General features: G+C 36.7%; 1 protein-coding gene across 2 annotated transcripts in view; it reads left to right on the top strand.

Moving 5' to 3' along the window:
• Window positions 1–13,289, top strand: part of LOC139966428 (uncharacterized) — a 50,760-nt gene extending 37,471 nt beyond the window's left edge. The window contains exons 3-8 of one of the 2 annotated variants that reach the window (XM_071969411.1): window positions 1,935–1,991; window positions 3,301–3,363; window positions 7,280–7,335; window positions 8,458–8,598; window positions 9,213–9,282; window positions 9,429–13,289. In XM_071969411.1, coding sequence (XP_071825512.1) covers window positions 1,935–1,991; window positions 3,301–3,363; window positions 7,280–7,335; window positions 8,458–8,598; window positions 9,213–9,282; window positions 9,429–9,553 — 512 coding nt within the window. In that variant the 3' untranslated portion in view covers window positions 9,554–13,289. The remainder of the gene's footprint in view (window positions 1–1,934; window positions 1,992–3,300; window positions 3,364–7,279; window positions 7,336–8,457; window positions 8,599–9,212; window positions 9,283–9,428) is intronic. The other variant, XM_071969410.1, reaches the window with a different exon arrangement.
• Window positions 13,290–23,853: the final 10,564 nt, after the last annotated feature.

The following is a 23,853-nucleotide window of genomic DNA, read 5'->3' as shown; positions in this document are numbered from 1 at the left end:
AACAACCCCCATCCACACCCACATGACCCCTAGACTGCTGTGCTCTTAGGGTTGACTCTACGAATCCATGGATTAATACGTTTATTGAGATTTCCTTACAAACAACCTTCATACAGCAGAACTCTTCGTCGATTATTGCAATAAATTAACTGGCAATGTTTTTAACTTTTAAGTGTGCAGTCGACCTGTTGTTGTGTGAGTCAGTGATCAAACCTTGATATTGACACAACATCACTGAGTTCTAGTTACCATTGTATTAATTCCACAAGTCAATGAACTTATACATTCTGATGTACAATGAAAAGCTACCATTACGTCAATTGACAAATGGTATGGGCAAGACGTATAGTGGGCTTTAACACTCTTTGTCGAAACACGTTTGATACTTTGACTGGTATGTTACTCATTGTAATCTTTATATCAAACTAAAGAATCAAAACAATAATATACCTCAAGGGGTAGATGTATGTGAGTAGTCAGGTTGTAGTAATCGGATAAATCTCTGATGTTACCACCCACGTGACAGTAGTACGTGGCTTGAAGAAATTGAACTCAACGAAAAGTGCAGATTTAAGTTCATCATCCTGATAAAACTTTGAAAAACGTTTCCACCATTGTATAAACGAAATTGAAACAAGTTTAGCAGTAACATTGAGTTTTAATCGCTTGAGTTGTATATAAGTGTTTCTTGCTTTTACAAGGTTTTTTTCGCGAAAGAAATTAAACACGTGTTAGAAAGCGAATCATTCCATACCTTAACTTAAATATACCACTGTCAATCAAAGAATTTGTTTGATTGAAATTTGCGAATATGCTGGTGAGAAATTGAATAAAAATCAGTTATAATTTCCACTGGATCTGCGAAAGAAAGTACAATGAGGAATGTAGAAAGATGTATGAAGAGTGTAAAACTACATGATTACATACCTTGTAAGGGATCCCACGGGATCATCAATGAACTGAGAGGATACCATCACTGGCATGGTGGGCGTGGTTATTGTCACGATGTCAACTCTTGGCAGGCCGATCTGAAAAGATTAAATAAGGACAGTAAATATTAAATTAAAGGCTTTACATCAAATGTCCTTGTTTCTAATAAACCAATCAAGGAATATAATTGTCTTTACATTCATTGCAATATAAGTTGAACATTAAACCATTGTGTTTCGAAAACTTCAAATACACAGTACTGGATATCAGATTTATCTCATGTACAGTAATTTCTATGTTAATAATAATATAAGATATTAATTTCAATACCATCCCTCACTGATCACAAATCTTACTCCTAACTTTAAATCAATGTTAACATGTTCTGATAAATATTTTACAGATCAAAGAGGAAGTTGCATAATTTCAAATTTATGGTGAACTTTACATTCAATTCCAATTGTACTTTTGTCGAGATAACATCTTTTTGAATTGACACTTTTTGCCAGCAGAACCGGACTTTAAACAAATAGGGGTGATGTCATAAGTACACACTGAAAAATTACTTTCATGTTGTTCTTCAAAATTCAGATCAACTTTTCTAAGTCAAAATTGGAATACATTACAATATTAATACGCTACAATCACTGGTTTAAATTGTTAACTTCACATCCAGTTAGGTAAAACTTGGAACCCTATCCAATCAAAGGTCAAACTAAATGCATCTATAGTACATAACACCTGTCTGTGTCAAATTCGACTCTGCTGAAATTTTATTGTGACCATTTCAATTATCAATGTCTCGAAAACGTCACGTAAAGATTATTGATGCAAATTCCACATGGAGGCATGTTAAGGATGTAGATCTGTTTCATTGGTGGAAATAAATGTTCCGCTGGAATATCCATTGAATTGTAGGACAAAGTGTTTCATGTTGTTATCAACTGAGTGAATGATACAGGTTAAATGTATGTCTCCTAACAATATTTTTTTTTTCACCTTAGATCGCCAGTGTCTGGTGTCAGCGGAATGTACAGGTTCTGCTTGTCGCAGAATGAGAGGTAAAGGAAACAATAGGCTATTATACGGTCTGTAAAACAATAGCTCTGGATGAGAAGAAAGATAGCATTATTTAAATACGCTATAACCATGCCACGTGTCTTCTTACTTGTTGAATTATTCGTGCATGGACAATTATTCGCCTTTTATTACTAACAGCACATAACATTCAATTAACTCCATACGTTATATTACATTTAATATTTAATTAATGATAGACTGACGGTTGCCATACTTACGTTTATAGAAAATATTGAGCTCACCAATCTTACGTTTGGCGTGAAGATACTTAGCAAGTAGTAGTGTAGCTATATGGCCAGGTCTTAGTGTATATACTATTACTAGACTGAGCAAAGTGTTTTCAGTAGAATTTCTCTACAACGCTCTACCCCGAAATAACAGTAATATGCGTACAAGCGGACTTTACTGCGGGGTAAGGAAAATAGGTTAATAAGCCAAAGCAAGGTTGAGACGGATAACCAAGACAGTGAAGAATAATATAATGGAAACGGAATGTTGTAATTGTGGGTGATTGAACATAAAGAGAACACCTTCAAATAGTAGGCTATTTAGTATACAATCTTCTATTTTATTTGACTTTTTGACAAAGCATGAAGGTCAAGAAGTTCTGAGAATTCAAAAACTTCCTGTTTCCCTGTAAATTTAGAAAAAAATCTTTTCATTAGAATTAAAAGTAATTAAAATTCACTTAACGATAACAAAATCCGTTCACATTGCATATCCAGGCTAGCAATACGCGTAATAATGTTATACTTTGCCAAGAAAGGCCATGGAAACCATGTTAGGTACCTCTCGGACCCTTAAAAGATAGCCCCTTATTCGCGAGTTTCTTTGTATGAATTATTATACGCCTATTTGTCTTATATTTTGTCAGCCCCATTATGCATTAAACATTGACGGTCTAAACAACCTTACCCCCATTACTATTTAATCACACAATCACGATGATGATGTGCCTTTTTTTGTCAAAATTTTAGGCTATTCGCAGAGATCAAACTAATGAAGAATTCAAACCTAAAACAAAGGTGTCACGTTCTTTGTTATTGGGTTCGGTCGAGGTGAAAACACATTTTTTTTGGGGGGGGGGGGGGGGGAGTACATCAGCCATGATTGGATTATTTCTATTCGATAGTACCAAACACGATTGTAGAATGAGGGAACGGTTCGTTCATTTTAATAAAAAAGTGGATATTGGGGCTTTCAGGTGTTTTTACATTTAGTTTAATGCACAATTGGTCTACATTACGTTTCATCTCTTTAGTTGTAATATATCAATTATTTTGTTCACAGTATGCCAATGTGACAGGTCAACCATTCCTCAAAGATGTATTAAAATCTGCGTTCGATTAACTGGTAAGTGTGTGGAGGTCGGATGATCGCTGATAATTTACTTACCTATTTATTTATTAACTTGTAAAAGTAAGAGGGCCTGACGTTTCGATCCTAGCAGGATCTTCTTCAGATGCTGAATGACAAGTAACAGTAACAAAGGGACACATACACACACAGAAGAAAGATTGGTTAATGAGCATGGTGAACACAAAATAGAAAGATGTAAGAGGATTAGTGAACAAGGGATGAAGAGAAGAAAGAAATCAACAGGGGGAAGAGGAGAGGTAGGATATAAACTTTAGAGGGACAAAGAGAGGATTAAGGGAAAAGGGTAGGAGTAACCTAGAGAAGGACAAAGACAGAAAAGTAAGGAGAAAATAAGGTGCAAAAGAGCAACGAGAAGAGGGGTGACAGAAAGGGGAAAGGGGGAGATGGAAAGGGGGGGGGGAGAAGAAAGGTAAGTCATATCCTTCCTGAATTTTGAGCCCATATGAGGTTGAGTGGTGCGAAGGCGTCGCATCCACAGTCTCTCTCAGCTGATTCGTACTAGGTCAGGACGGCAAACCGCGTGTCGCGCTCTGAAAAAAGGTTAACTTTCCGTTGCTTGCAAGTGAAGTTATTCTCTTTTGGCTACAAAATGCAGAGAGTAATGAAACGTGATACCTTGTTATCTTTTTTTTCTGGACCTGAGATGTCAATCGCAGCTATGTACACTATGTGTTGTGGGTATTGACCGTAGCTGCATGTATTGACTGTAAACTAGTGTCTAATTACCGACAGTAGCAAGCTGTGTGTGTATTTTCTGGGATCGATGGTGGTGTCTACAAGCTCTGTTACACTTCATTCGAAACTAGGTCCAGAATACCGGCATCAGACGTTTCTTTGTGCCCGAATCTTCACTCCCTTTAACGTAAGCATGACAAACATACCATTAACATAGGAGTGATATAAGCGTACGATTAACATAAGCATGATAAACATACCACTAGCATAGGCATGATAAGCATACCATTAACATAAGCATGATTAGCATACCACTAGCATATATAGGCATGGTTAGCATACCATTAAGATAGGCATTTGGGGCCAGGACACACAGAAAATATTATTGGGAACATATTTACTTCATCTTTATTCTTATATTTTATTCTTAGATTATATTATGTACCGTATTCGAGTATCTTAACATGTACGCAACACGTCCACGTTAGAATGAGAGAAGCAGTCTTTGCAAATACGAATGCATGAATAATAAGAAGTATGAATAATAATATTAGTTGTTTGAAATTTGGTAACAAAGAATAAAGTACTGGTAAGCCAGATAATCGATCTAGAGTTTCATAAGCTTAAATCTCTTCGTTGAATTAAAAACGTATAAACAAGAAGAATAACGGTGATCTATAGTTACTTTTTCACTATAGAGGGCGTTGTGGTCAAGTGGTTAAGGCAGTGGACTTGTGATCTAAGGATTACAGGTTCGAGCCCTGGCCAGATCATTGCTTTGTGTCCTTGGGCAAGGCACTTTATTTCCATTGCCTCTCTTCACCCAGGTGAATAAATGGGGACTTGCGAGGTGACTTGAAAATATAATTGAGTGCGCCGGTTTATGGCTGCACCCTACGGCTATGGTGCACTGTGGTGCCCCATGAGAGATTGTTTGAATTGTACACACTTTGGTGTGTAGGTGTGACAATTTTAATGACCAGGGTTAAGTACAGCGCGGCGAGACTTTATTGTGAGTTGCGCTATATAAGAACTGAGAATTATTAATATTAGTATTATTATTATTAAAGTGGAAAATAGTTAGTTCAGGTAAAAATATTTAACATGAATATTCCCATTGTCTGTCTAGCGAAATCAATCCCTTCGAAAGTAAAAATCCACAACCGATACCAATGCAGTCGATTATATGATAATGAGTTCATGTAAAGCATTGAAAAAAACATCTCACTGAAATTATCATCTTGATTTTTTATCGCAAACCATTGCCGAAATTACAGCCAAGCAAAACAAACATTAATAACGTTATTTGCTTTTATAACAATAAAAATATATAAATAACTATCTTGATTTTTAACTTTGCTCTGCAGGAATATTGCGACTTCCATGCTAAATCAGGCTTGCGTACCGCCCGGGGTGTGCTTTCCACTCGGAGATCACCAGAAGAGATTACTAACAAGAAACAACAAAATATTATTTTAAGAATTTATCTTGATCTTAATTTGAAAAACAAAACAGAGGTATCTCATCAGTTAGTGAGTCTTTTACCTTCAGGGTTAAGAAAACAATATCTATGTATTACAATGATATAAAGTACTTTAAAACAATTAAATAATACCCACTAACACGAAATGAGATTTCATCCTTTCAGTTTTCCAAAGTCACTTTATGAAGTTACGTACAAGGAAATTTGATGGCGCACTTCTGAAATATTTCACGATATTACCATAGCAACGGAAGGTATAGAACCAACATAAGTGTCCTTCATTGTACTTTTCAGTTGAATTCAAACGATGCTATGACTTTGCACAACTTTAGGTCCTTCAAATCAACAATATCTAGGAACAGTTTTCACTTGATCTTCCTTTTATCAAATCAAGTTTTAATTATCCTTGTTCAATTGAAAGAATGAAAGAAATATCTTCAAGATTTATTATATTTTTTTATTTGTAATTATATATTCTATATTTTGTTGTTGTTTTACTTGTTACATTCGTTAATTACATATCGTTAAGTCATTTTAAACATGATGCTCACTCTTGGGGGCAGGGGCGTAGCGAGCGGGGGGGGGTGTGGGGGTGTCACACCCCCCCAATAATTTGGTCGCTGTCGGCAAATTTTGGGTCTGTCGGCAAAAGGAGAAAAGGTGAAGAGAGCGGAAGGGGAAGAAAGAAGGAAAGCTGAATAGAGAAAAGGAGAACGGGAGCTTCTTCCTTGCCAAATTTGACTTAAAATATGCACCAGATTGCATCTAAGGACGTTTCAAAACTAAAAATTTTCCAAAGGGGAGGGGTAGACCCCCTACCCTTAGACCCCTCCCCCATTTCAGTCACCACTTCCAGATCCGTCGGCAAATCAAATTTGACTTAAAATATGCACCAGATTGCATCTAAGGACGTTTCAAAACTAAAAAATTGCCAAAGGGGAGGGGTACACCCCCTCCCTTAGACCCCTCCCCCATTTCAGTCACCACTTCAAGATCCGTCGGCAAATCAAATTCTCCACACCCCCCAACAAAAACCCCTTCGCTACGCCCCTGCTTGGGGGACTTAACTCCAACTGGCTTCTCTGAATATCACGAAGCTATGGAAACCTTATTTTGAAAATGTTAAGAATCTTTTTCTGCAATTCTCTGCGACGTTCCATAATACTTCGTAAATACACTGTAGCTTCATTCTGTTCATACTGCACCACTTGCAATTAAAGTTATACCACTGGTCACGTGTCGTGTATACTCATTGCAAATAATAAAGGGTTGCATCACACTATAAGTCTATGGAGGAAAATATATTTCACCTGAATTTCATTATCTACGTGTTCTTTTTATCTGTCTTTTTGTCTACCAACGCTTAACTTTTCCATTCGTAACAATTTAAGACTAAATATTATATTTTCTGTTTTATTTATTTCCTGTATGAGCATGAGTATGGTTAGGCTATATGATTATAAGTGTGAATGTATGTGTATGTGTGTGAATGTATATGTATATGCGTATATCTATGTAAGTGCGTAGACCATTTGAAGTTTGCTCGCATGTGTGTTATACAATCGGTACAAGAAAATGACCTTATTGCAAAGGTTAATGTTGTCAATTTCATTACATGGTCTTCCCGCGTGATACCACATTAAGATTAAACTACCAAGTTGAACTTTAAGTTTCAAATTGTGTTTCAAATTAAATATATTAATAAACATTCATGTTTCTTTATTTTCAAAGCTCCGGGTAAGCGTTCCAACGAGTTATCTTTCTTGGATGAATCAGATAACCAATATGTAAGTAATGGAGACATGTAAATGCATGGTTAGAATGCATACAATGTGTTAGTACTTGGGGTCTAGTTAACATGAACATCTTGTGGAAACACATATAAAGCCAATGCACTATTACTTGTATTTCAACATATTAACATACATCGTTCGAACACAACTATACTACCTGCCATTTGCTCAAAAGAGTTAAACTTAATTGTATTCTGACGTTTAGAAGACTGGATCTGCTTCAAACAACGTATAAACAATATTCTCTTTTTCCCTACTATCATATTTAGATAAATTTATACGTTATAATTAAGTCACTCAAATGCTTCAAACAGCAGCAAATCAATTGTGTGAATAATTTCACTTACCTGTGACTATTTTCTCGAAAGTAACAGTTTTGGGAGTTTAGTTATTCCGTTTTCAAATAACATTTGTCGACAATAATTCGAGAAAAGCTACAAGCGATGTAGTGGAATCCAGTGTATCTGAAGTAAGGCCGAGTACTAAATCATATAACCTATTTCCAAGGCTACCCCTTGTCCGAGTCCGGACAGTGACCATTGACCTCATAATTAATGAACACTAAGTCTTTACCCATCCTAGCTACTCTACTTCCACCTCATACCTGAGATGTCTAGGTATCTAAACTGGATAGGTGGTAATAGCTCCGACAATACCTTAGCTATCTATATGTATGCCAGTAGAACCATGTTGAAGGAGTCAGTTCTTCAAAGCAAAAGTATTTACGATGCCATATAATTCAACCTCTCCAAACTAACATCTCATATGACAACGTTCTTGTGACTTTAAAGAACTTAACTTACCATACTGTTATAAAAAACTGCATTCCAACAAAGTTAAGAACACCTTTTTTCTATATGCGAACAAGAACAATTTGCGAGCTGGTAATTGAAAATTAATTTTAAATTTTTCATAATTCATAATTCATAATTGTCAAGAAAAGGCTGTATTTTATATTAACATTCGGTAGCATGGTTGCTTATAACCTTAAGTTTTACCTTTATCATCAATTAATAACGTAATGTTTTGCCATACCTACTGACCACATTTAAAACTTCAAACGAATGTTCATTATGATTATGATGATGATGATGATGATTATTATTATTATTGCAGATTTCTCCGAGTGACAGACAATCATCGAAATTCTTAAATGCCTTTCTCTCATATCAACTTCATCACGTAGAACACCCTCAGTGTGTGTTGGATTCTTTCTTTATGCTCTATCCACCAATAGTCCAAGCTAAAATAATAGAGGTTAGTACCAAAGCAAGTGTGACGTCACACCATTATAAATTAAAATATTCCATTACTTTGCGACTATCTATGTACCTAACTTTATAAGCACTTCATTCAACGTATATAGCACCCGTCATGGACACATGGCAGACTCGATGGTGCACTGGTGCTTGCCAGTAAATCAGGGGACTGGGTGCCCCCCCCTCACCACCACCCACGCAGTCAGACACAATATAATAAACCAGTTTGTGTACAGTACATATATAGTATGTATGTATTTATGCTACAACCAAAACAGTCGAAAATTCTTCAACATTGTTTCAAAAGTTGCGACGTATAGCACCATTTTACATATAAGCACACTCCATTTCACTGAAATTTCTCAAAGGGGATGATACGCCCCTCGTCTTCAACCGGTCCTCTGGACGACATAACATCTTAGCTAACCTCCCCTCCCTCACCCACCACCCACCAACCACCAATCACCAACCACCACCCACCAACCACCCTATCACCCTCAGTACAAAAGTTGTGGTTGCTCCTTTGATCACTTTCATGTTATACTTAAATATCGTAATGTTTCTTTTCATGGTCAATCACTCACATTTAAATCTTTCCGTCCCTTTTGCCAGGTTTTTAAGGAAGCCGAGAAAACATTACAGGATATCAGGGATATCCTAGATCTAGAAATAAACTTCAAAGGTGAGCCATCTCTCTGAAGTTCGTTAGATCAGAGTCAATCTGCAGTGGAATGTTATTGGCCTACTGATTCCCTTCGACGTTTGCCTTATGATTATGTACATTTAAGCTTAGAAATTTACGTTTTTATTCTCTAAATGTACTACTAGCCACACGGAGTATGATGACATCTGCATCGCCACATTTAAATGATATCGAAGACGATGGAAATGTACACAATGTGCCCAGTAATACCGAGGTAACCCGGTGTCAACCTGCTGTACAGAGTTACTAATCTTCAGTGACTACAACGCCAGGCAAAGGATGACGTAAGGATAGAATTGTAGTCTTGTTGTTATCATATGCCAAACAAAAGAAGTCAAATCTTGAGTGCTAGCAAAGTTTCTATGGCTGTTCTGGTCTTTTCAAGATATTCAGTTTTTTTAAGACATGCTTAATCTCTGGGTTGTTCATTTAATGTTAGATGGATGATGACGTCGGCTCCCGAGTTCAGACCTTAATATTTAAGTTAAAACTTGTTGGATCAATTCCGATAACTTAAACAAAACTTCTGCTTTCGTCTTTATGTAAACAAGAAAGCACCGTTGATTGATATTTAACACCCCCCCCCTTGTCAAAGTAAAAATGCAATGCAAATGTAGTGTTATTTGAGGTCACAAAAATCCAAAAATGTTTCCATACTTAGTCGTGTGCGGTATCTGGGGAGCTGATGATTACTGTGTTCGACTACGTAGTCCAGTCATTTTAACTGAGGGGCCTAACATGTTTAGATGGACAATTCCTCAAAACTAAAAGTGATATATGGAAATTACCATCTGAATGGATGTCTTTAATTTTTCTACAAATATCAATATTTGAATTTGTTCCCATATTTATCGAAAACGTTAAAAGCAAGTCTTAGCACCTCGGTAGCCTCAGTGAATCATGATCATACACATATATAAATGTAGGGTAATTGACAAATAAGAACTATCTGTTCTACACTGGGTCAGTGATAAACACGGCGTATATTTATGCGATTATTGTGCAATAAGATATGTGCTTGATGTACAAGACACGTTGTATACGTTTGAAGCAGTTCTTTGCGTTTGACCTGTTTTTTTTTAAATTTTGTTTTAATAAAACCTACCAAGAATCATCCGGAAAAAAGATAGCGATTGATTAAATTAAGAAACCCTTCTAGATTGTTCCACCAAACAATAAAAAAATATTGGCCATCTTCTCAACATTTCTCCGCCCATAGAATTTTCAGTATTAATATCAAAAAATGTTTATTGGAAAGTTTTCTAGGCTTACTGCAAATATTTGAAATAATAGTATAACATGGATTATACTCAAACTAATGAATGGTTTATGAATTAATGATGCACACTGATCTGAATTTAGTATCGATGTAAAATAGCAGTCTTCACTAGAGATATGATCGCAAATATATATATCTCGTATACTGTATAGTATACGTCAATGTTTAATTCAGATTATGGAAAATGTGACATGTTGTAAGTGACAATGAGTTGTATTATATCACAATCCGATCGTACCATTCTCGAAAGATAAAGTATGTAAACATTTTGTAGGAACCTAAAAAGTTCACTCCAGCCGAGAATGTGGGGTACGGCAGACTGCAACGACCCCATAACAGATTTCTTTGTTGGATTGAAAGCAGAGGACGAACCAAGCTATTTTAAAGGAGAATTTGTGGCATTGGTGTCGTAAAACAGACCCCCTGTAGGGAGTGGGAGGTCCCCCCCAAATGGTGCACTCTGCGGCATATTTAGATCATGCATTATGTGTATGTTTAGATCTACACAAGGTTGTGCTACATAACTACTTTTTAATTTGTGTGTGACGTTGAAGAAGAATACGGGGGGGGGGGGGGTTGTAAAATCCTTTTACACCCACCCCCACTCCCTGGAACGGTTTATCCAATTACGGCTATACTTTGCTTGATCAGAGCGAGTATACTTCACATTGTGCAAAGAAGTAGAATAATGTTAAATTTTCAATTTACTTGTTGCATTCATCGGATGACATTCAAATGATACTCCGAATGGCGGGGACAAATATTACGATTGGAATTCGAATGTAAAAACTATGTTGTGATGGGGCTTTGGCTGGACTCGGACACCTCCTACAAAGGAGAGAATTTATAGATAAGAAGATACATATTTATATTTGCATGTTTTAAACAAGAAGCAGATTGTACCTATATCATTGATATTCTATAACTGATATGATAACATTTTTAAAGCGATATTATGTTAGCTTAAGTTGGCTGTTTAACCAAATTGGAAATTCCTGCATTATGACGTCACTATCAACATCCCTCGTAGTGCGTAGATATACCTGAATGATTTTGTTTCTTCATATTTTGGTGATATTTTATGAATGCATCTTGCAACGGCAGAGTGAATGATATCATCATAGCGATTAAGTTGAAAACGATTTTGTTTTTCTTTAAAATATTTATATAAATAATTTATCTATATGGGAAAACAACATTTCTATAGACAGGGGGAAAATGTGTTTTATTTTTGGGCAAGACTCTATACATACAGAAAACAATAAAAGGTATAAGCATACATTTCCAAACGGATCACATATCAAGGATAAAATTAAGACGGATTTTATAATAGAAAAGTAAACTTTTGAAAGAAGATCCGTCATAATGACATCTTAATCCACTTAGACTATGGTTTAATTCCTGTAGGGTTTAGCCAATCAGAACAGGTTATTCACTCAAATTATCCCTAGCAATCTCTAACAAACAATGTGGTATATTTTTCGTTTTAAGAAAAGTGTTATACATTGTCTGTCATCGCCAAAAAAAAAAAAACGTTAAAGCTTTTAACTTCTGGACTGTGATGCATAATACCTTGTTCTGTTTTTTTAAATTTTTAGAATGAACTTTGTTTGGCCTTTTTCTTCAAAATTTCCAGACTGCGTAGAATAATATAATTTCCACCAACCGGAACTGGCACTGACAAATGAAAAACCGTCATCACACTGCCTATAACTATAAAGCCTTCCAAATAGAGGGGGTAAACATCTATTTGGAAATCAAATCAGTTGCGAAAAATGAATTTCGTCTATCATACGTCTATGTCACTGCACATCTCATTTAGATTCAATGTTTTAGGTGATCTCAGCAAGAGACTTTATGTTTTCAATTGAATGAAATTTTCGATCTTTAAATTGTCTGTCAGACACTGCTAGGATTTTTCTTAATTTGGTTTATTGATATTGATTAAAATAACTTCATATGGCATGACATTTAAATTGTTAATTTGTTAAATATAATTTTTTTTGCGTCTTGTATTTCTTCATTCATATTATATATATATACGTTCTGATTATACTTCAATTTGCAATGGAGACACACGGTATTTTGTGTTCTATATATGTTATAACGTTCAAGTTTCCTAAAAGCGAGTTGTTGTGTACTCATTCATTATTATAATAATAATACATTTAAAGAAGTTGTCAAACAGGGTGATAAGAAATATTTCACTTGGTTTTCACTATATCGTCTATCCGCAATATTTTGTTTCTTTGTGATGTGTGTTTGTGTGTATAAATGTGGAGAATGCAGGATTTTATTAAGGGAGGGGGAAATGTGGTCTTTGAAACCCGCTCCCAATGTGGGAAGGAGGGGGGGGGGACTTGGATCCTCCCCTTAGAGAAAATATAAATTTAAAGCTTAAAAGTGGACATTCTCATCAGAGGCGGCTGAAGAGAGCTAAGGCAGTTTAATGTGGGAGTGATTGGAGAGGAAGGGGAGGGGGGGTGGCGGAGGCACATATTTCAAAGAGCAGCGGGACGGTGGGCTCCATCTATATTTTTCCTGGACCCCCTTCAACCCCAGGCCATGGTACCGGGTTCTCTTACCCCCCCCCCCACCAATTTAGTCAGAACCTGCACCTAAAGTTCATTTCAAATGCTTTAGTTATACTGTTATCATATGGAGGTCCGTAAACATGATAATTCATGAGAGGCTTGCTTAATTTATTATTAATTAACGAGAAAGCAAAGAAAACGAATGCCCTTTACAAAATAAGAAATAAATGAAACATGTACAGAATTTGAATTTGATGCCCTTCTTGACTTTAACCGTGAAGACTGACCAATATTATATCTTCATAATTCGTTTATACCAACCTATATCATCTCAATCTAATTAAAAATCACCCCGCCCCCTAAAACTTCCCAAATTTATTCGATAATAATTGTCTGATGCTTGCAAAGGAAACAAACGTCTGCTTACAAGTTGCGGAAGAGGTATTTCTTTCAGAAACCCTCAAGAGGGACAGTGTCCGGGAAGACAGGATATATAGACATTGATTTTTATGGAAATCAAAATAGGACTTTAATAATGCGGCGCACCAAATAATCGACGAATGTTTCTCGTTTATTGTTGCATACAACCAACAGTGGCATCAAACTATACAACTAATGGAAGCTTTTTTTTTCCGTAATGGACTGCATGTCACGTGCTTCTTGTTGTTGTTAATAAAACCAGTATGCAACTTACATTATAACATTCTATGTAATTATGCAGCTAGTATTACGGGATACGTACGCAGCAAATTTCTGACACTATACGGTTTTGTAATAATGTATAGCCTACTGTGTATTTTTTGCCCAATAAACTGTTTAAAATATATATCGACAGTTAGCTTTATACAGCGTTCGTTCCTCCAACAATTATCCATGTTACGCTGCTCTGTATAACCAGTGATTACTTGCTAGATATTTAAATACGATCAACGAGTACAACTGATATTCCTGACGAAAGTGAATATTTAGCTGAACAGATATTCTAATCAGCCTTGGCAAAATTTGCATACAATCCTTTAAATCGTAGATAAAATGATTGCTTCATTGTCAAAAATTGTATAATATTAGTGAACATGAGAACACAACCGTATAATATAAACAGAGAAACGAATAGCTATAGCCTATGGCCTATACCTTATCCTAATATTGATGAGCTATTAATATGTCCTGTAATAAATCCCATTATAAGATATAGCCTATACTAATGTAGATTGATATGTCATATAACAGCTCTCGTAACGAAACACTAATATTTCCATTAATTGGTCTGATATTTCCCACCCCACTGAACGTCACTAACGTGTAATGTGACACTAACATGTCCTGTAAACTTTTTCATGATTAAACACTAATATGTCCGACGCCTTGTCCCAGCTGAATTGAGACACTCAAAATGTCCTATATCATCTGCTCTAACGTATCACTACAATATGTCCTAGAACCGCTGACCCGTTATGAGACACTTATATGTCATACGAACCCTGTCCTGTTAAGACACTAACATGTCCCTATAAATCAACCCTAAAATGTGACCAGTATAATGAGACATTAGCGTATATCGCATAACCAGTTCAGGAACAATGAGACACTTATACGTTTCAGTAACCAATACTCTAATTATACACTACGGCACGATCATTTCCGTATATAGTGAGACACAGTAATAATATCATACAATCACTCAATGTAATGAGAAACTAGTTTCTTTATTCACTCCTCTTACATATGGGACACTAGTGTGACCTATATATCCACTTACTACAGAGCAATTATATTCGACCACCACTATACCGTCCAGTGGTGTAGCACACGGGCAACCTGGTCCAAGTGCAAACAATAGAAATTAGCCACAAAGGAGAGTCCACATTCCCCAGAGCACAACATGGTTTGGGCTTGGGTAAGATTTTTTTTTGTTTAAGGGGGGGGGTGCAGGGTTTCGTTTCAATTCCCATGTTGGTGGTTGTCGGAAAAAGAACTTTAAAAAACAACTGTATTTCAGACATTTTTTTTTTTTAAATAAAATCTTCGGATTTTTAACTCGTTTTCAGCTGGTTGGTGATCAGATTGTTCGGACCTTACAGTGGTAACTCCTGGGACCCGTGAGTTTGCACCGGCCTAGGTACCCCTCTTCTACGGTCATGTGACACGAATATGCTATATGGCCACTCCTTTATTGTGTTCATTTCGTATCTGAGGAGTTTCCTGATGACACAATACTATGCCATACACCCAGTCACATATGAAATATTGATACGTTTCATAACTGCGAGTCCCCCATGTAGAGATGACTGACGTCATAACGTATACGTCGTCCTTTAAGTTATGTTAGAATCACGTCATCAAAACAGATCTTTATTTTAATTTAAACCATCCTACATTGTATTCATTATTTATGTGATTTACTGTACGTGGGTACAACTTTGCTAATGCTGTATATAAACTTCCCTCTAAATATTCTAGAGATCGAAGCATAATCATAACTTAATTGGCTATTAATAACTGTTACTTTGCTACTGATAAGCTTTCCAAAGCATGAGCGCAGAAAATGGGAAACATTTTTTCTCCTTTTAACACAATAATTAAGCTAGTTCAGAACCGGACAAACTAAAAGGAATCCTTATATTGATCGCTTTTGGGAACTATTAACTGACAAGAGACATCTCCTATCCTAACCCCATATCTAGTTTGCGACGTTTTGGCAATCCATGGTGGATAGAGCCTTCATTTTCTTATAAAAACATACTCCTGTCCAGACTTAACGCATACATCGACGGCTCCTTGAGAGAACATTTTCCGAACCAGGTAATGCATCGTCTTTCGGATAGTGTAATTGCGCCCTCTTTTGGATGGCGAAACTTGTCATACTATGACCGATAAACCTCGTTGTTGTAAAGACTGGTGACTTTTGGTAGCATACGCCGATTAAAAGTCCCATTGACTTACACACTAAATCACAAAAGTAACGTGGTCTATAAGCCTAGATAGAAGTACTCAATAGCCAAACGTTACCCACCAATGGATAGCTGACAAGTTAGCCTTTCATGGCACTATCAATTTTCCGTACCATGACCCTGCGGTTTTTTTTTGCTATCCGAGCCTGAAGTTTTCGTCACTTGTAAACAAACCTCTTCACTCTGTAGTAAACAATTTTCGTACGCTGCTTCTGAGAGGCTTAAAAGGGTCTCAATTAAACCAATGTTTGCACCACATGTACTTCCATTCATACTCTTTAACATGCAAGCCAAAAGAAACCGATCCTGATATGTTTTGCTACTGCATTTTTGTTTATTTCCTGAGCTAAGAGAACATCCGGGCGGATTGATATAGACTCTAAAAGGAGTATGCCACCTTTTATAAGGACGGGTGGCGACAGAGGCTTCAAAGGAGATCGACGATTGACGATTTATCTCTGGCTAAGAATCAACCTACAAGCTCGATGGCTTGTTCCAAGAAAATATTTGTAAATCATTTTCAACGAAGGATTTTGTGTGTATTAGTTGAAGAAAGTTAAGTACATGTGCTGGATATGTTGGCTTTATGTAGTCTCACCATCCTATACACCTTGATCATTCCCGCTTACATAAAAGAAGCGTATTTGCTTAGGTAATTCTCGATGGAATTGTATAGACTCCTGGAAGCTGTTGTCTTAGAAGAAAACAATAATTATTTTTTCCTATCCACTCATTTTATATCACAAAAATAAATACATATATATCATCTGTTATTATTACACTGTGATATATAGTTTATGAGTCATCGTTATATACCCTTAAACTTTTTTTTTTTATAAAATATTTCTTAAAAATATTATACTTTGTGTTTTTTTCTGCTGCCAGTTACTGAGAGTCAATCATCTGCATATTGCCGTTTCCTTGGGCTTTTCATTAATTATCTCTAGCCCCCTCCCCTCCCCCAGGCCCCTCCTCTTACTCTTCATCTAAACACGTTCCCTGCTAAATCAGTTATGCAGCTGATTAAATTGTGATTTGTGATTTCATGTTTCGTTTTAGTGAACACAGTTTATATTAGTAATTGGAGTTAAAGGCTGAATTTTCATTATTGCTGCATGCCATTGACCCTAAAGGCAGCTTTAATGTCATCATTATAATTAAAAAGTTCTGTCAACAGTACGTTTCTTGGTCGTAAAATGAGGATTAGAATGCAGTTGGGGCGCATCTACGTAAGAATGATATTACATAAAATTAAAATAAAACAAAAACAGTCAATAAAATGTAAGAAAACAAAAGAAGTAAGAAAGAAGGTAGCTTTATATTCATTGAATGACATAAAGGGAATAATTCAGTATTCTAATAGTTTGTATGTGGGAACTTTTAAATTTCAAATATTTAAATTTTAAGATCATTTTCGTCGATAACAAATGAAAGGATTCAGTGGTTAAGCTCCCGAAATTAGGAAGGCAAAAAAGCCAAAGTTAAGGAGATATATATTATGGCTTGACGTCTTAGGGATGTGTACCGTTTGTTGATATTTACCTGGAAATAAAGATTTAGTGAAAAACAGCATTAAGATATAATTTCACGTAGAAAGGTCAAACTTGAAAAATATTGTAAGACAATTCAAACTAAAACGCTGCATGAGCTTCATATAAATCTGTTTATGATGAAAGATGAAAATGATATTTTCCTGAAGTTAATACAGATGTATTATGTTAAGTCACCTTAGACGACGAGTAATCCATTCTCGAATCATAGTGTTGATACGTAAAGCGACTCGGTACTGATCGGTTCCGTACAAAACCAAGTCACCTGAGTAACGCATACTGCATACACAGTCTTTAAATATGCAGACATCTCTGTTCTACAGAATCTAACGTTGTAACTATAGCTATGGTTATACGTATATATGCTACATTTAATAGACCAGCTACGACCAGGCATAGCAAGACTATAAAATACACACAAGGGCGGCGGAACCGGGGGGGCACAGGGGGCAAGTGCCCCCCACTTTTCCTCAGGTTAAAAATGTGCCCTTTTTCTACATAAAAATTGAGGTGTCTCAAGTTAGCAAGAGGCCAGGGAACCAGAATGAACACTCGGGAAGGGCCGTTTCCGGCCATCTGAGGGGTTGTAAAACCAAAAATTTTCTTGTACACTCCGCGCCAACCGATGGTGGCGCTCCGCTCAGATAGTCGAGCACACAACTTTGCAAATCCTGGCTACGCCCCTGACTTTTAATGAATTTCTGTGGGTCAAACTCAAAGCTATTTCGAATGGAAAAAAAATTGGTTAAGATATTAACAAGAAATAAACTCTAATTTGGAAGATTCCTACACTAGCAACTAGCATGATTTCACCTCATTTTGTCTCAAAAGAAAACTTGTTCCTTGTTTCCCAATTTGCACATTGGATATTGCAGTGCTAGTATGCATATTTTCCTTGAGGGGGGGGGGGCGGGACGTTGATGGAGTGATGTGTATACGCAATAAGTTAATACAATAAGAGTTATCAAGGGTACTAAATATAAGGCTGCATCAGTCCAATCGAATTTCTGCAAAGTGCCCTTTGATGTCGGTGCCCCCCCCCCAGATTAAAAGTGCTTCCGCCGCCCTTGAATACACAGTCATGCTTCAACAAGTATAGCCAGGCTACGACATTTATAGCCAGAATACAACATGCGCAGCCAGGCTACAATAGCCAGGCTATGACAATATATAAATGAGACTAAACGCAGGTACAGCCAGGCTACAACATGTCTATAGCCAGGCTACAATATGTATAATCAATATACAAAATGAACTGCCAGGCTACCACAGTATATGAAGGAAGGCTAAAACCAGGTATAACCATGCTACAACATGTTAAGCCAGGGTATAGTACGTATAGCCAGGATATAGCATGTATAGCCAGGCTACATTATGTATAGTCAGGCTACATTATGTATAGTCAGGATATAGAAGGTATATAGCCACGCTAAAGTATGTATAGCCACGCTATATAGCCAGGGTACACTATGAACAGCCAGGCTTCAACAATATACAGAGGAAGGCTAAAACCATGTGTAACCAGACTGCACAATGCACCGACCTGCAGACTACAACAGGTAGGATATGGTACAGTACAATCGTATTGGTTTCTTATATTCATTGGATGCTGTTCCTTTAAAGTAGAGAAAGAGTTATCCCAAGCGTTCCATTTTCATTGTCAGAAAAGGCAGACAATGATAAAATCAATGGGGTCATTAACACTTTAATTATTTATTCCGTTGGGAAAACTATTTAAGCAGTGGAATTCGAAAATCAATATAGAACAGCCACACGTGTTTAATCCTCAGTTGGAAACCCTGAATAGACAAGCAATTTTAAGTCGAGAAAATATATAGGGATATAAATTCTTTGTGTAACTAAATTGTATTTTGACTACCACCCCCCCCCCCATCCCCATGAAGAGCTTGTACATGTGTACTCCAGTCTGAAGTATCATTATCACATATTATTTAGGCGTTTTTCTTACCTTGAACTGTTTTTAAAAATATTTTTCCTTTCAAACCAACCTGCATCAAACTGTCAATCCAGCTATTTCTGACGAGAGCCAATCTACATTAGGGAAATTGCAATCTTTTTGCTCTTAAGATGAACTTAATATTACCATAAATTTCTCGACATCTGTTCTTTTTGTTATAATTCAGCTGCACAACATTACTTCTATCTGCTCCCGATAAGTGTGGACATACCTCAAATTGACTTTAGCTTAAAACAAACCTTTGTGCCATCTGAGACGAAATTAACCTGCTAATGGCTCACGAGGGTTATTAAACAGTCAAAGTAATATGAGCTTTATTACAACCTTACGAATTAGGTCCTATCTTAAATTATCCTGTACTATACAAGCCGAGAATAGCTTGACATGTCGTACGTCTCATATATCAGGCAGAGGCACATACGGGTGAATGGAAGGTGATATGAAGTCAATGTTGCACATGAAAAAGGTAAAATAGCTGGAAGTTAGAGGAACCGAAGTTGATCAAACAGAAGACGGTATCGGCTGAAAAGTTTCAATATTGGAACTACACTCGAAAGCATTCAACCCACGTCTTTCACAGCAGCCGATTCACGCAGAGATTACAGTAACTACTGTAAATTTTAGTTTTGTACCACAGTTATAAATATGATACATTGGGAAGAATGTGCTATTTTATTACAGTAAGAACTGAGAATGTGTGTAATCCCAAAACTGGATTTATTGGGATTACACATATCCTCATTTCTTCCTGTAATCCTAATAGCACATGCTACCGATGTATAGCACGATCCAGTTGTAACTGTGGTACAAAACTTTAAAACTTACAGTAGTTACCATGTGTTCTCTGTGTGTATCGGATTTTAACACGTACTTTTCAGAGTCTTAGGAAAAGTGGTAAATCGTGACTAACATCTGCTATATTTTTGTTACTTGATGGCCCTTAAAGTATATTGCACGATTGCAATGTATCATTTATAACAGTGAAATGGTGGTAGAAAAAAAAAGAAAAAAAAGAAGATAAATACTGTAGACAGGGACGTCGCTAGAGGGGGGGTGTGGGGGGTGTCTCACCCCCCCCCCCCAATCTTGGTAAAAATTACGATAGTTGGAAAATTTGAGTGCGACAGTCGGAATTTCCGACTGTCGGAATTTCCGACTGTCGCCAGCTTCATTTCGGAATTTCCGACTGTCGCACTCTAATTTTTCTGACTGTCGCACTTTTATTTTCATATGTTCTTGTAATTTGTGAGTGACATAAAATTTTCGATCAAAATTGACCTTTAATCAGTCATATTTACCACGTTTACTGTCACATTGAGAAATTGTATCTCGCGATCCTTATACTCCACCATACAAAACTTCGTATGATTTTGAATACTCTTAAAAAAAATACAACGTTCGCCAGCTTCAATTCGGATAATTTATGTATTAATTTTGCTATTGGGTGGGTCGACCCTGTTCGCTTGCTTCAAGTAAGTTCAGGATATACAGGGACGTAGCCAGGGGGAGCAGGGGGGGGGGCGACTGCTCCCCCCTTTCAGTGTCGAAAAATATGTTTAAAAACTGTTGTTTTTACACTGCTAATACACGGCGATAACGATATTTGTTTTTAGGCCACTGCACATCTGGCTGTCTTACAAAATATGAAAGTTTATATTGTCCATCAGTTAAGTTCGTCAAATGTATTTCTGATATATTATGTAAAAGAACATGTAAAAGAATTCAAACAGGAATACAAAATCTGCTGATAATATGATATCATATGATAATGATGAAACTGGCAACAAATTGCACCAGATCGCATCTAAGGACCTTCAATTGTTCAAAAATATCTCAAAGGGGAGGGGGACACCCCCTCCCCTTAGACCCCTCCTCCATAACAATCGCAAAAGGTGTTCCCTCTTTCAAACTCCTGGCTACGTCGTTGGGATATATATTTTCTCTATTGTATACAATTAAAACGCCAATGCTAATCTATGGAAGCTTAAAAGTGCCATCAACATAAGCAAGAACTTTGCCCCATATAAGGTACAAATGTATCGAAAAAAGTTCAGAACATAAGTGCAGTCGCGAAAGATGGGGTGTCTGACTGACACTGACCGTATCGTTGACGATTAGTGCGGGGGTGGGGGGGGGGGGGGTACAAGGCAGCAGTCGGAATTTTCTGGCTCCAAAACCCATTCAGTTGGAATTTCAGCCACTACACCCCCCCCCCCCCAATCATCAGGCCTTAGCTACGTCCCTGACTGTAGATGTCTTCCTCACTGGGAAATTTCGAATATTCCTTCTTTGAGATCATCTGCAGTGATGAACTCCTGCATACATGAGTACATTTCATTCCGTGACAATCTCCAACGTTTAAACCTCTCAGAATGGGTTACGGAGGTTTGTGGATATTCTTAAAGTTTTCTAACATTCTTTAATTTAGGACTATATGACATAGTTTTTTTTTTGACAGCCTAACCGATGATACACTATTAAACCTATACCTATATATACACGTGAAGGATGCATTCGTGACACGTGAACAAAGATCAGTATACTCAACAAGCAAAATAAATACACACATCAAAGCGTGACAGATTAACGTCAATTTATTCCTGGCAAAATTTATAATTTCCTTCCTTCAAATAGAAATTATCTTAGATATTTACGACATCCCACCTTCATGTATGAGTCATACATGTTGCAGCTATTTCACTAGAATACTGAAAAACGGGCGTAGTAACGTCATCGATATGTGACAAATCTTACCTGCATCTCCGCTGACGTATATAATTATTCACACTTGACTCTAATGGATAACAAATTAACGGCAGAATATCACCGGGCCCGGTGTGAAGCTTCGAACCATTGAGCTGTTTAAGTTAACAGCTAGCTACCCAATACCTAATGCTTCGTAAAACGTTACCTACAGGCTCAATGTAGGTCGCCTGGTGAACTGTAATTTTTTATACAATTATTATACAATAAAATGTAGATTGGCAATAAATATACGTGGAAAACTGAAATGTAATTTAAGACAATATGTATTGTGTTGAATTCGTCATCTCATGCACACACGCATGTAAATATAAGAATAGTTCAAGAAATATCAGGAAACTAATTTCCCTTTCGCTCTATTCATGATTTCATTGTACAAAATCTATATAAATAAAAAAAAAACATAATCAATATTTACATATATTACTAATGAATACTATATGGCTTGAAATCTTGATACAAAATAATGTGGGAAAATAGCAAGGGAATGTTTGTCTAAGATGTTATTTGAACCAATGACTATAACATTACGAATCCTTACATTTGTAACAACTGAACTATCCGGCCGTCAGTAAGTATAGCGAACCTTACTCAAGTCAATACTTCGCTGACATATAGGCTTAGGAGAGCAACTTGATTTGGGGGGGGGGGGGGAGGGGGTTTGCTGTAACGACTTGCACGAGAAATACAACCAAAAGTTTTCAACATCTTAATGTGCATATCATATAGGCATGAATCGGTTATTACCTCGCATGCCAATAACATACAATCATTTGCCGTGTTATTACCCTTCCATATTGGTTATAATTATTGGGGAAGTCGGTATAATAATGATAATAATAATATAAGATTAACCAATGAAAAACACTCATTGTAAATTCTTCTTCTTTCAGTAGGTGCTCGAAAAATTCTCAGCATATTGCCCGATTTTTTCAAAAAATATTTGGTTGGGGCGGCTGCAGCCCATCAGCCCCCCTCCCCGCCTATGTCTGGGGATGCCAGTTACAATCTACGCTACTGTCGCCTTTCACACTGTTAAAATCAGGGGTCAAAACCCAATTTCGTTAAATACAACCCAAAGAAGCGACAGGGAATGGATTTACAGAGAAATACGTTCTTTTTTCTATGTGTATTTTGGTACACAAAGAAAGCTCTGGGCGATGATTTCGTTCTAATAACTGATCTTCCCCATTCCAACTTGTAAGCAATTTATTCTTCAAACTTCTTACATCCGATGGTGAAGCAAAATATCATTATAAATCACATTTGCTTCATCAGTTGCTATAAAGGAAAAGATATATATACGACGTTATAATGCAGCTTTGTTTATCGGTTGCTAACGCCGCCATTTCATACGGTGGCTTTGAAGTAAAGAACTGTTCCAGTTGATAACGTGTATCCAGATGATACAGTGAGTTTACAATTACATTACAAGCTGACACTGGCCATTTCAGCAACACTGGGACATATGGTGTTAAGGCCCTCCGGCAACAAT

The sequence above is a fragment of the Apostichopus japonicus genome, chromosome 4 (assembly GCF_037975245.1).
Source record: "Apostichopus japonicus isolate 1M-3 chromosome 4, ASM3797524v1, whole genome shotgun sequence".
NCBI classification, from domain to species: Eukaryota; Metazoa; Echinodermata; class Holothuroidea; order Aspidochirotida; family Stichopodidae; genus Apostichopus; species Apostichopus japonicus.
Note: the sequence above shows the minus strand (reverse complement) of the source record. Positions and strands in the feature narration are given on the sequence as shown.